Source organism: Mycteria americana, chromosome 11 (genome assembly GCF_035582795.1).
Source record: "Mycteria americana isolate JAX WOST 10 ecotype Jacksonville Zoo and Gardens chromosome 11, USCA_MyAme_1.0, whole genome shotgun sequence".
In the NCBI taxonomy this organism is placed as follows: domain Eukaryota; kingdom Metazoa; phylum Chordata; class Aves; order Ciconiiformes; family Ciconiidae; genus Mycteria; species Mycteria americana.
This window is the reverse complement of record NC_134375.1, coordinates 16,093,885-16,106,777: the sequence shown is the minus strand read 5'-3', so window position 1 is coordinate 16,106,777 and position 12,893 is coordinate 16,093,885. Positions and strand designations below refer to the sequence as shown.

Sequence of the window (12,893 nt, the reverse complement as noted above, 5' to 3'; positions counted from 1 at the left end):
AAAGGGAGCTATAGAAGAAAGGATATACAGAGCACAAGAGATACTCTAAGCTTTTTCACCCAACCTGAAAGTAAGATGCATAGGAGAGATTACCTTGATACATTTAAATTTTTGGTTTACAATTGCTTACAATTTCATTTTTGCTATCAGGCATCAATATCCAACATGAAACTAAAATCGCCTATATGCAACACCCTACAAACACCTGTTAACACAATCATGATCTGTTACATACAGATCCTGCCATTCCACCCCAGAAGTATAACGCATCAAGCTAACTTGCAACAATTTGTCTCTGCAAAAAAGACAGTAAGAGATCTGTTTATTCGAAAATATTTGCTGCATCTTAGGATGCTACTTTAAAGAAACACAGGTGTAAAACTAATGGAAGAACTGATATCAGGAAGATGCAAGCAGTAAATAATGCTAAGAGAAATCCTGCCTCACACTTATCTAGTCATTATTTCTTTAAACAACAACATAAGTCAAAAGAATAGTGACCATCACTGGACTGCAAGGCATATGGATGCTGTCCATCAGGGAAACAAAAGTAGAAATAAAGAAAGACAATAAATAAAGGCAGGCCAAACACTAAGCAATAGAAACGTTGATCCTAGAATTTTCCACTCATAACTTCCGTCATTTGCAGGGTATCCTTAAAGATTGCCACCCTGGAAGATAATGAATGTCAGGTGTAGTCTCCACTCCTGTGCTGATGGATAGCATCTCCAGTCTGATGAGGAGAGATTACCCTGCTGAACCCTACAAGACATCTTTAATCTCCTGATTTAGAATCCATTGTCCTCTACCAGTTGTCACTCTCCTGAAGGAATGCAAGAATGCTGCCAAACACTGAAAAACAGACAGCTGCAGCAAAAGGCTATGGGCAGCAATCTGGAGGTGCTTTGCCAACAAAACACTTAAATGTTAGTAAAAAAAAAAAAAAAAAAAAAAAAGATTCATCTGCAGGTTCTTCCATTGTTAAACATTTTCTGGTTTCCAAGAAAAAATGCTTACTCAAACATGTCCTTGAAACCAGAGACATCAGCACCGTAAACTTTCAAACTAACATTGAAGGGCAGCTCTCTGGCAGGGGAAAACACCATGATTGGCATGAGAGCAGAGCCGAGCACCACTTCATGCAGTCTGAGTGGACTAGGCACAGGTGGGGCATGTTTGATGCTACAGCCAAGTATGACAACTAATTTCCTCCCCTTCAACTACAAGGTGAATTTTTTGTACCCATCTACAGCCAAAACCATGGGCAAATGGAAGCCAGCATCGAGGGTCAGCATGTCCTAGCCTGCTTCTGAATCACCCTTCACCAGACAAAAATAGACACTAAGTCTAAATCACCAAATCAACAAAAACTGCTATCTATTTCCATGGACTTTTATTCAAGCCTGTGCAGTCACTCATTTGGGATGAAACTCTCCAGTAGCACAAGGCCTTACAATTACATTAAAATTGGACTTTTAAGTTCGGGACAGGCTCTGTGCTGCTATTACAATTAATGTAATTGCAAGGCTGTGGCAATGCAGCCCATGCAGTAAGCACAGACATGTCAATCAATAGCAGAACAGGCCCTAAAGCAATTTCCGTCTCTCAAAATGGCAGTGATTTGCAAAACACTGAATGATGAATTCTGTAAGAATGACTGGCTTAAGGGTTAATAAAATCATAGCTATGAAGTCTAACTTTTCTGCTGGGACCAAAAACCGTATGACATATCCGGAGCAGGCTGGAAACTAAATCACAGAAGAATCACAAACTCCCACTTCAGTGGGGTCAGGACTTCATCTTGGGCAGGTCTTTTAATCATTTCAGAGCAAGGAATTCAATGCAAGTCCTTTACATTTCAATCTATTGCCTTCATCACTCAAGCATCCATCCTACCAAGGACTCGGTGTGTTGACCTCCATGTAAACCCAGAGCAGAGCTCCCGAGTAGAACACATTCCACTTTTTGTTGCATCACTTCACCCAAATTAACGCTGAGGACAAGACGCTTTCCACTCTATTTGTCAATTTTCTCTTATCCAACCATTTCTTTCTCCCCACATTCGCACAAGCCTACCTATTTGTAATATAATTTTTTTTTGTAATATAAGTCCTAAGTTTGGGAGAAGTAGATTAAAAAAAGACATAGAGCAAAGAAAGCTTTCTTGGTTAGAATTTTGCTCAATGGAATGTAAAGATTATCATTTATTGCAGATAGCAGTTATATAAAAAATTATGCTGTCAATGTAAAAGGAATAAAATAAAGACAGTATTTTCACAAGCTTTCCCCAATGGTTTTAAAATAAGGTCACTTTGATATTGCGGGAAAGAGCTTGGTTTCAGCCTCCTGCTATACAGATTGATACACTGGACTTGGCCATTTGTGTGTTAAATGAGACTCCATCTTCTTTTTGTTACAGGACTTCCTCCCCCCCCTTTTTGAAACACAATGAAATATGATACGCAAAACCTACAGATTCACCAGTTCATCTGTAATTTTTTTCCCCCGGACTCCCTGGAATACACAAATCTTTTCACATACAATCACACTCCATGCAGTTAAAGTGCACGTTCATGGAAAACTATACCAGAAGCTATGTTTTACCCTACAGAAGACCAAATTAACACTGAATTGCTCCTTACTGGTAACATAACTATGCATCCAAATTGAAGTCATTGTCAAAATCTGTCATATATATTAAAATTTCTCATTGTGATTTAAGGGGGAGGGGGAGGCGCGAAGAAGTATTTCTTTCTCTTTTTTCTTCTCAAAAATAAATATACCAGCAAACTTCATGCAGCAAACTCTGCTCCTTTTTGTCTTAAAGGGAACCTATTGCTCAACTGAATTGCTTTCCCTACCTTATTACTTGAAGAGATTACAGCCAAGGCTGTATATTGTAGCTACCCTATATTTAGAAGCTGGATAATAAAACACATAAATAACACACTGAATAAAACATTAAGACATAAAAGGAGTTAAATGGAATACAGGGCTAAAGCTTATTGTGCACTAACCATGTCTGACCCATTGAAATACAAAAGGACTCATAATTCTAATTAGTAAAATGCACAGTTATGATTTAAATCACAAGAAAGCAAGCGCAGTGCCTGTCTGCGGCTGTGTGCTGGACCCCCTTTGGCGGCCTTGCAAGGCCCTCTGGTGGAACTGGAAACTGTGCCTGTGGCAACCTGACAACACTACTAGGAAGAATGACATTCCTACCCAAAAATAAGGGGAGAAAAAGACACCTGGGTTTTCCCTTTTTCTTTGAAAGCTGCGATATTTCTAATACAAAGCTGCATTTTTTCAGACACACAGCCTTCACTTAAGTAGATGAAGTCCTGGAGCCTGTGTAAGGGAGGAATTTTTCCTCCGACTCCAATGGGGACAGGATTCTGTCCACAAAGTTCTTAAAGTTTTGAAAACCTGCAAGTGATGTGGAACAAGCCAGTCTGCTACCAGACCGCCTGAAACCAAAAGCATGATCAAGAGGTATTAACAGGTCTGAATTCCAGCTAACAGTGACATTTCATATTCAGAGTTTTAAAAAAGCAGACTCAGAGGGTCCTGCAGAGCAAAACAACGTCTGATACATCCCTCAGTACATGAATTGCTGTCCTGTGCATAAAGGGGCAACCCTCTGCTGGGATGTTCCCAGTATCATTTATGCCCACCTGCTACTCAGCCCCCAAGTCCAGTCCAACAGCATGACTGAATCCCTTATTCATCCTTCAGATGAACTGTGATGTTCATTTCTTCTTCACCTGATGCCCGCTTTACTGATAACACACCCCACACTGACAACTCATCAAGGTTCTACCTATCATAGGCTGCTATTCCTCTCTCGCTACCTAGTAGAGGGCAATGAAGCATGCACTTTCCCAGTGTGTTAGAGTGGTCACTAGGTTTGGGGGGGGGATTCTTCCACTCCTTCAGGATACTGACTTCTCTATGCTGTTTGGGACACAGAAAAGTGTTATTAAACACCTAGTTCAACACATACCCTCTGTACTGCCTTCAGCTGGTCTGGCCTGCTGTCCGTTAAGGGTAGATCTTTGCCTCAGGTCCATGCACATACAATACTTGCCACTACCACACGACAGGAGGTCTGTTTCTGTGACAAACAAGTGACTTTGACCATCCCACTGATAGGTTAGACCAGTACCTCTTTAGAGAGCAACCAAAAAAAAAAAAAAAAAGACACACGCATCCTGAAAAAGACTGCTTTCTGTGAGCCATAGCAAAGGCAGAAAGACAGCAGCAGCGAGGAGAGCCTTTGTCTTCTGTGTCAAGTGCACTACTGCATTATTCACTCAGATTGCTCCTACACAAGCTGAGCCTTTCCATACATCTGTCTCCCTGTTCAAGCATCAATCAGAAGAAAACAAAGGAGAACACTCATGGAATCCTAGAAAATTATCTCAGGTCCCAGTCAGGCCCTGCTCAGCAGAGTCTACAAAAGAAGCTCATCTTTCATATGTGATGGAAATCACCAGTTCTCTGAAAAACCAGTTAGGACAGCATCCTGGTTGCTGGAGACCACATCTAAGATGCCAGGCAGCAATTTACAAATTTTCAGCTGCATTTCACTAAGCAAAGATGTACAGTTTAAAACCTCTCAGGCTGGTGATAATTCCCTCCTGAATTCACTTCCCAGTCTCTACGGTCATGCATATTCGCTTGCCACTGCCATTTTTAACAAGACTTCTCCCATTTAACCTCCAATAACCCTGTAAATAAAAATGTCTGCAGTGCAACAGGAATAAACTCAGTGAAAAGAAGTTGCTACTTATTTTGTTGGCTAAAAGACCAAGCTGTCCCAGTGCACTCACAGTGATTTATCCCTATGATCTGCATCATCCTGAAGATACGGGAAGCAAGCAAACCATTAGGGCTACCACTGAAGTCTTCACTTGAAATCACAAAGAAAAGAGAAAATGGGAACTATGTAAGACAATTCAGAGACAAATTTGGCCCTACTTTAAGATAAAGGTATATATTAAATATATGGATTCTGGGCACGTTAATAATAATGGACTTCCCAAAAATCTAGACCCTTCAACAAGCAGGAGGAGGCCTGAAGCATTTCAGGTGAGCATCATCACACAAAAATAAAACACAGCAGCCTCAAAAAAGCCAAGCTGCACTGGTAATTCATGACAGAAACTGCTCAGCTGGCTATATCAATTAATGGTCTGCAAGTCCAGCCCCCACATGAGGTGACCTGAGGAAGTGTCTTTTCAATGCTTCATCCTTTGTGGATCCTGACTTATAGCAGTGAGGTGAAAACAAATCTTTTCTGGTACTAAATGTATGTTGCTTCATTCAGCACAGCATGGAATTGATAGTTATATCAGTATCAGTTAGGTACTCTGGGAGCCTGAAATACTGCCCAGTTTTAAATAGCTGTAGTAAGGTTGGTGCTTATACTTCCCTCGGCTATTGTCACTGCAAAAGACAAACTCTTCAGAAGGGTAATTCAGAGCAACAAAGTCAGATGAATATTCTGAAGTGTCGTCTTCTCTACATAGATGTACAGGGAGCCTGCTGAAATAATCTGCATAAACAGCTTCTTCCGTGATCTAATGGTAATGAGAAGGAACATTTCTCCTCTACCTTTTGCCTAGTTAACTCTGCCACTCAAAGCAATTACAGTGTTCAAATGAAAAATAGGCTGCAGCCTCCAAGCTGAGCGCAAGATCCAAACTGCTTCAAAGCAATGGCAGGATTGGCTTGCCAGATTGAACAGTCTCTTTCTCTACTGACAGTTATTTGATGGTGGTGAATATTTTGCAGAACAAAAGAAAGAGCCAGGTCCGTCTTACACTTTATTACAGTGAAGAGGTCCTTTTTGTCAAAGGGATTGCTCAATAGCATTCTTTCCCACTTTTCAGAAACAGGATGGTTATTGGGTCCTTAAAGATCTAGTCTCTGTTCCTATCTGAATATTGCAGAGACAGCTGTCGAATGTCATTCTTTCAGGCACCATCTAACATGACCAAAGTCAATAATTGTCTTTTCCCGGATTAGGCTCCTTAAAAATGGCAGTATTTTGAAAAGAAAAAAGCCAATCCCCACTTTTCATCTTAAATTCTGTTGTCTGCTCTCAGTTAATAAACTTTCTTAGCTTTAATGAGTAAGCATTTTTTCAAAAGTGACTAGTGATATCAAGTACATAGTTTGAAACACATCGATTTTCAGGAGCAGACAGAGCATGTTCTTAAAAACCAGCTCCTCCTAAAGTATCCCAGGCTAAGCACCTCATGCCTCTTAAACAGCATGTATTTCCCACCTCAGTACATAGCGGTCAGGTTGCAGCTGCTTGACCTAAGGGACACAGGACAAAGCCTTTGCCAAACCCAAAGCTTGAATTCATCCCTCTAATGTGCTTCAGTACATTTTACTTTGAAAAATTTTAATGTTGTCTATTGACTGCAAAAATTTTATCTCAACTGCCATCCAAGAACATGCTAATTTTTGTATTAAACAAATGAGGCTAATTATTTGCTTTCCACAAAACGGGCTACACTAAAAGTTCTAAATTATTTGCTTTCCTGATGAACAAGATGTTGTCTTGCTCACATATCAGATTCCATCACAGATCTTAGAAGGTCGATCTAGTGTCACATCAAACAGCAAAGATAACATGAGGCTGGGAAACGCAGGCCCCTTGAGGAAAGCCCCCCAAGCCCCCTCTAAATGCTCTATGGTGCCAGACGTCAGACATGGGGAGCTGAAGAATCAAAAACGGGGTGACTGTTTCACCTGCTACATGGAATCATAAAGTGAGATGGGGGTCACTTCAGTGTACACATAAGAGAAACTCATGTCTGGGAAAGAATATGGCACCATAGTCTAAAAAGGTGCATGAAGGCTCCAGCTTCAAGGGTGTCTATTTGAAAAAGAGCTCCATAATCTGACCAAACTATTCATGAAGAGCAGAACACTTCTTTAGCCTACCAGAGAAAGCACTGTACACAAATGTGCTTAACAGTTGAGCAGCTTGATTGTGTTTTACAGTACCTCTTTGATACGGGGGAAAGAATTCTTGTTGTCAATTAAAAGTATGCAGTCAAGCATTCTGAAACGTAATGTTAAAAAGATTGTCATAATTTACATAACACATCATGAGTGTTCATCATACAACCCCACAACACAGGATCACTACTGCCTTATAACAGGTATTTCCCTTAAGTGCGCATGCAAAATGCATCTTTAAAAGACAAAAATAACATTTCTTTTTACAAGACTTTTCCCTGAATGACAAAAGCTGCAGAAGGCTGTTCTCCAGGTTGTGCTGTGTAGTCAGCTCTGAAATGCTCTGCTAAGCAGCAGTTGTTTACAGGAAAGGTCAAGAGGGCCTAATTAACTTGTAATTGTGCATAGATCCCCTTCCTCATTGACATGATTCAACTAGTTTCCGTAACAGCTACCTGCAAAACAGTAATACGGATCATCCTCTAACACTCTATTCACTTGAATCACTTTATGGACTTTTGCTGCAACATGTCAGTTATTCTCCATAGCCTGTGACTCCGTTTTATGGCAAACACATATGAGTGCTGCACAGCACCAGGGGACACAGAGCTGGGTAAGGCAAGGAGGTGTTTTGTGTAGCTCTTAGACACACACACTGCTCATGTGCTGTGAGCATGTAGATAGACACAGCAGCTATATGCAGGTCACAGCGAGTCCTGCTTGTCAGGACTGAAGAGATTTTGGCGAGCACATGAGGAACCTTCAACCCCTACCTAGACATCACCAGAAGCAGCCAGGAAAGAGATCAATAGGTTGTCTCATCTGGAGGATGGAGCCTCTAACAAATGCATCCCCACTTCCTAGCGCTGAGCTGAAGTAGATGCTAACATTAGACCTGGACCCACAAGAGTCTGGCTCAGAGCTCATATGGACTAAGGCATTACACCTAATTTAAGAATGAGACTACATCACAAATAGCAACACTTGCAGAAATCCCCAAGCCAGCATGAAGCTAACTATGGTACTGAGAATGCAGTCATCTCATCATGGTGTGGCAGCCAGGCTTTTGACCTCTCCTAAAGAGCAGAGCTCACAGGTGGTATTTTGTTAACTTACCTCTCTCTCTTCTGGGATCAAAGGTGACATAGAGCTAATTCAGCTATCCAGTTTTAGGACTTGAACCGATACGTTCGCATTAGCATTAGTACATGTATATTTCCTTCTGCTTTCAAGCTGATATGTCTGCATGATCCTAGCACAGAGATGTTGCTTCAAAGATCCAGTCTGGTATCTCTTCATGAAGCCAACCCAGCTTGTTCTGAGCTATTTCAGGCATTTATAATAAGATACTACATTGTGCCTGGTAGATAGACCCTGCTACAATAGTGCATCCTCTTAAATGCAATGTCTTTCTGTTTGCCTCTCTATGCAGGTTAGGAAAAGAAGGAGCATACCACAAGCTGAACTAAACCACAGTTCAGTATTTGTGTTACTTAGTGAAAAGAACTGGCTAACATAAGTCTGAGTGCTTTGATCTATTGCCCACCAAAGCCAATGATACCGTTGTAAAGTCTCTTGATAACAACTGGATTAAGAGGGAGAAGATAAAGATACATTTCAGAGTAACTTTGGATAAGGATAAAGCAAAAGGACACAAACAAATCCCAAAGTCCTAGCAGTCACGAAGTCACTCCAAAAACTGTCTGGTGAGCTTCAGTACATTAAATTACTGGAGAAAAAACATGAAAATTTGTAATAACTCATTTTTTCTTGTTGTTGTTGTATTTTTAACCCATTGCACTGATTATAACATGCTGTCAACAGCCTCATCAATTATCCATTGCTAAAAAGTGGGCTCTAACATTCTGCAAGTGGTATTAATTGGTCTCAGTAGAACATAATGAGTTTAAAAGCTCCTACCTGTGTGCCCCCGGGGATGGTGGCTAGAGGCGGACAACAATTTACAGCAGACCATTAACACATAGACCAGAAAGAGCCAGTCAGATAGAAGCATTGATTTGGCACAGAATCTCATCCTGGAGGCAGAAAAGGAAGCAGTTGAGTGAAAGAACAATGGGAGTAGGGAATAACATAAAAACAATGCAGGGAAGGAAAGCTGAAAAGATGCTGAAGAATAACTAATATGGCTTATTACAAGGCAACACCAACAAAATCATATTCACGGATTGGTTGAGATCAATTCTTTGTTAAGTATGTTTTATAATTAGAAGCAATGCAATGGCTATCACACATCGTATTACCCACAAACACATATTTATAATAACATATTACGAGTGTAATACATTTCTATGAATCTGAAATAAGGGGTTAGGTTTGGGGGTTTTTTGGGATTAAGACCCATCCACATTCAAATTTAAATATACATATTTATAACTCGTGCTACTATTTTTAAACTGCACCTGCCTCAAAATCATAGAAACATCACAGAAAAATGTCCTTTTTACCCAATACTTCTCAGGACATATTTGCTAAAGCTACCAATTCCCATGTAGCCATGTGCATGAATTGGCTGGATCTCCCAAGCACACAACATCTGCTAGCTTTCCTGGAGATCAGCAAGTTTGCTAAGGGTTACACACTCATGAAACCAGCACCTCAGTCAAATATGCAAGGGCTCACTGCTCTGCCAGGGTGTTAGAAACTGCATTTCAGAAAACATTTGTTCTAAAGAAGGCGGATGTTGTTAGTGTTATTCATGTTAGTGTTAGAACTAAGACCACAAATCCTCAGTAATTTTGCTGCAAATATCTACAATTAAATCCCTCAATAGCTTATGTTATGCCATTCATCATATGGAAAGGTAATCTAATCATTCTCTTAAACTCAGTTATGATGATTTATTACTCGTGCAATACATAAATGGGCATTATGCAGTTGAACCCTTAGATACAAGGTTCCACACTTTCAGCAAATGCTGTAAGCAGGAATACATCAAATTAATTAATGGCAATTTATAGATTTGCATAAATTGAACTAAATACTGCTTTCATAGCAGTGACGTTAGTCTGCAGTTAATCAGCACACTGGGATTTGGGCAAGTCTACCATAAGCATGCTTATTTGCACCAAAAAGTCCTTTGAGAACTTCTTTCCCCTGCAGATTCCAGTTCTGATTCTTCCAAGTATTTTCTAAATAATTTGTTTATCTGTATATCTTTCAAATACCTGAGACTATTCAGCTAATCCAATATTCAAGTGCTGAATAGACTGGTAGTGTAAAAATAAAAAAAAGGAAAACTCATGCCCTAGACAGCTCTACTATCAAAGGCAGGTGAAGCACTTGGATCCTGTTTTAAATTTGATAACCATCTACAAATGAAACCAAAACAGATCCCTTGTTTTCTCATTTAAAAGTCCTTGCATAATTTTCCCTTTCACACATCACAAAACAATTTTGTTCTCTCATTGTGTATGAATGGAAATGTTGATAAAGCCCAAACAAATCACAAATGCACTTATTAATATCAAAAGTTACAAGATGAAAAGCCTGTTGTATGTAAATATATTTTAGCAACAAACACTATCTTACACTTGAGAAAAAAATACATTGGTGAAAAACCCAGCACCTTCAGCTGTCCTTGTAGACTTTACTCCAGCCTATAAACTTTTTTAAAAAGATACACAAATATTGCTAAAAAATAACCCACCATATCTACAGATTTAAGAAAAAAAAAATTCATGTAAAGAAGCTGCATTTTAAGGACTGATTTGGCAAAAAGGTACCTTTCCTTGCATTAAGACGGTGCTCTGTTTCAAGCCCAATATGTTGCCACCCTGAATACAAATGAACCAGCACAGGAAGAAACACACTGAGGCTCTTTTGCAGCAGTTTATAGGAGTCTTCTGCAAGCATGAATCAAGCCCAGAAGATAAAGACGTCACTGGTCCTTGCCTACCCTACAAGTATCCTCTTATGGAGCACTCCCAGGCTAATTCAGAGCAGCTACACTTCAGCTAATAAGCGTGGACCTAATTCACCTCTTGCACCCAGCTGAACCACATAATGCTACTGCAGCTAATGGGATTGAGTCACTGTGAAACCAGCATAAATGTTATTATTGCTGTTGATCCAATATTAGTCTAAGGAAACTGCCCAGTAGGCTTTGAAATCAACCTACCATTTCAGATGTTAGTCACCCAAATCTTTCCCAGGTAACTGAACCTCATTTTCTTGAGGAGAGCGCTGAATTTAGTCTTAGTTTTCTTGCTCTCTCCATGAGAAACACACAGCTTACCCCTCATGCACCAGTTACCACTAAATAGGAAGTCATCATCTGTTCGCCTTGCAGTACCATCCCTCTGTTGCTCTAAATGCAAACACAGGAATCTGATCCAAGTACCAGTGGAGAGCCCAGCTCTGGTGTCACTCTGTAGTATCATAATGAAGACAGGGACCTTCCTTCAGGTTTCCCGAGGTGTGACTGAAAGCAGGATTTAACCCTTGGAATTAAATACCACAGATCAGACATTTTGGGCATGCCCTTTCTGGTGTGAGTTGATGGAAGGGACAGATATTTAGTCCCAAATCATGCACTGCATGCTCAACAGCTGCTATTTCAGCATGCAAGTGAACCAGGTGTTCCCACCATTCCCCATGCAGGAGCAAAGCTGGTCTCAGTGGAAATGGTTGTGTGCTGACCTAATTTCATAACCTCTCCCAGATTATGAGTTTGACTCTTTTGAAGCCATGGCCCTGATGTTAGACAAGGAATGTGAAACCAGGTTTCATCAAGTTACAGGGTAACCTTACCCCTTTGTCAGTATATTCAAGTCCAGGAATAAGTGTATCACTACAAAGCATCAACTTAGTTATATCCAAACTGAAAGGCTGCTAAAAGCATCCAGTACCACTAAAATTATACAACATTTGCAAACTTTAGTCTGCCTTGCAGGTAGACAGGACACAAGTCTTCAGCCCGCTAATATAAAGAAATACAAGAGGATCTTTAAAAAGGTAGAGAAAAAAAGAAATTTGGCAGACAGCTGCAGCAAGGGGTGCTGAGCCCTTCAGCGTCAGTGGGCTGCCGCTTTCAGAAATGTCAAGCTTTCATTCTCTGTTGGATTCAAGTAGATATTGTTGCTAACCAGAACAGCAAATCTTCAGTGTCATTTGAAAGATAAAAAGTACTCTTACCTTGGGGACTTTGCAAGAATTTTGTTCCAGTCAAACACAATTATTTCAGTCTGTTTTTCATAGTTTTTCCAGATTCCCATTTGCGGCAGCAAATAAGCCTTTCTGCATTTCAGAATTTCTCCTTCGCTTTGGGGACCTAGAAAGAAAGCCATGTTACACTGCAATTAACGTCTGGAATGGTGCTGTGAAATAGAGCTTCGTTACCAAAATCATTGTTTCACAGTGCCATCTACAGTGCAATCCAAGGCAAAAGGCAGCAGTCATATTGCTCTTTTCACTTGTTTCCAAGAACACAGAGCAACTGTGATAAGGCAGCTCTGAAATATCACTACATTAACTAAAGGCAGAGTTCACTATACTAGAAATTACAAACATAATGGGCGCAGCTCACTGTGTCCTTATAACCATGTGCCCTCTCGCCACTCAACCGCTGTGAAAGCTGTAAGGTCTAAGACACCACCATAGTGCAAACAGATTTCCACATGCTTACTTGAAACCTCCACCAGTTTGAACCAGAGATTATTAAAGACGGGGAGAAAATCTTTCATTGTCTTCATAAAGATTTGGCCAAGGCCCTTGGAGTCCGGCTGCCTCAGGAGCAGAGGGTCTGTAGGGTCGCATCCATAGGATCGTGTCCTTGTGATCAATGCATTATAGCACCCTCTGACACTTTTGTCTCTACTTGCTTCCAGCATCACATCTCACACCCAGCCCACCTATACCCAGAAGCTACATTTTGAAGTCGCTATACGGAGACA

At 40.5% G+C, this 12,893-nt stretch overlaps 1 protein-coding gene across 1 annotated transcript in view; it reads right to left on the bottom strand.

Moving 5' to 3' along the window:
* Positions 1–12,215, bottom strand: part of TAFA4 (TAFA chemokine like family member 4) — a 50,869-nt gene extending 38,654 nt beyond the window's left edge. Inside the window, exons 1-2 of the mRNA XM_075513662.1 lie at positions 12,136–12,215; positions 8,902–9,017 (exon numbers count right to left, since the gene is read on the bottom strand). Of these exons, the coding sequence (XP_075369777.1) occupies positions 8,902–9,017; positions 12,136–12,215 (196 nt within the window). The remainder of the gene's footprint in view (positions 1–8,901; positions 9,018–12,135) is intronic.
* Positions 12,216–12,893: the final 678 nt, after the last annotated feature.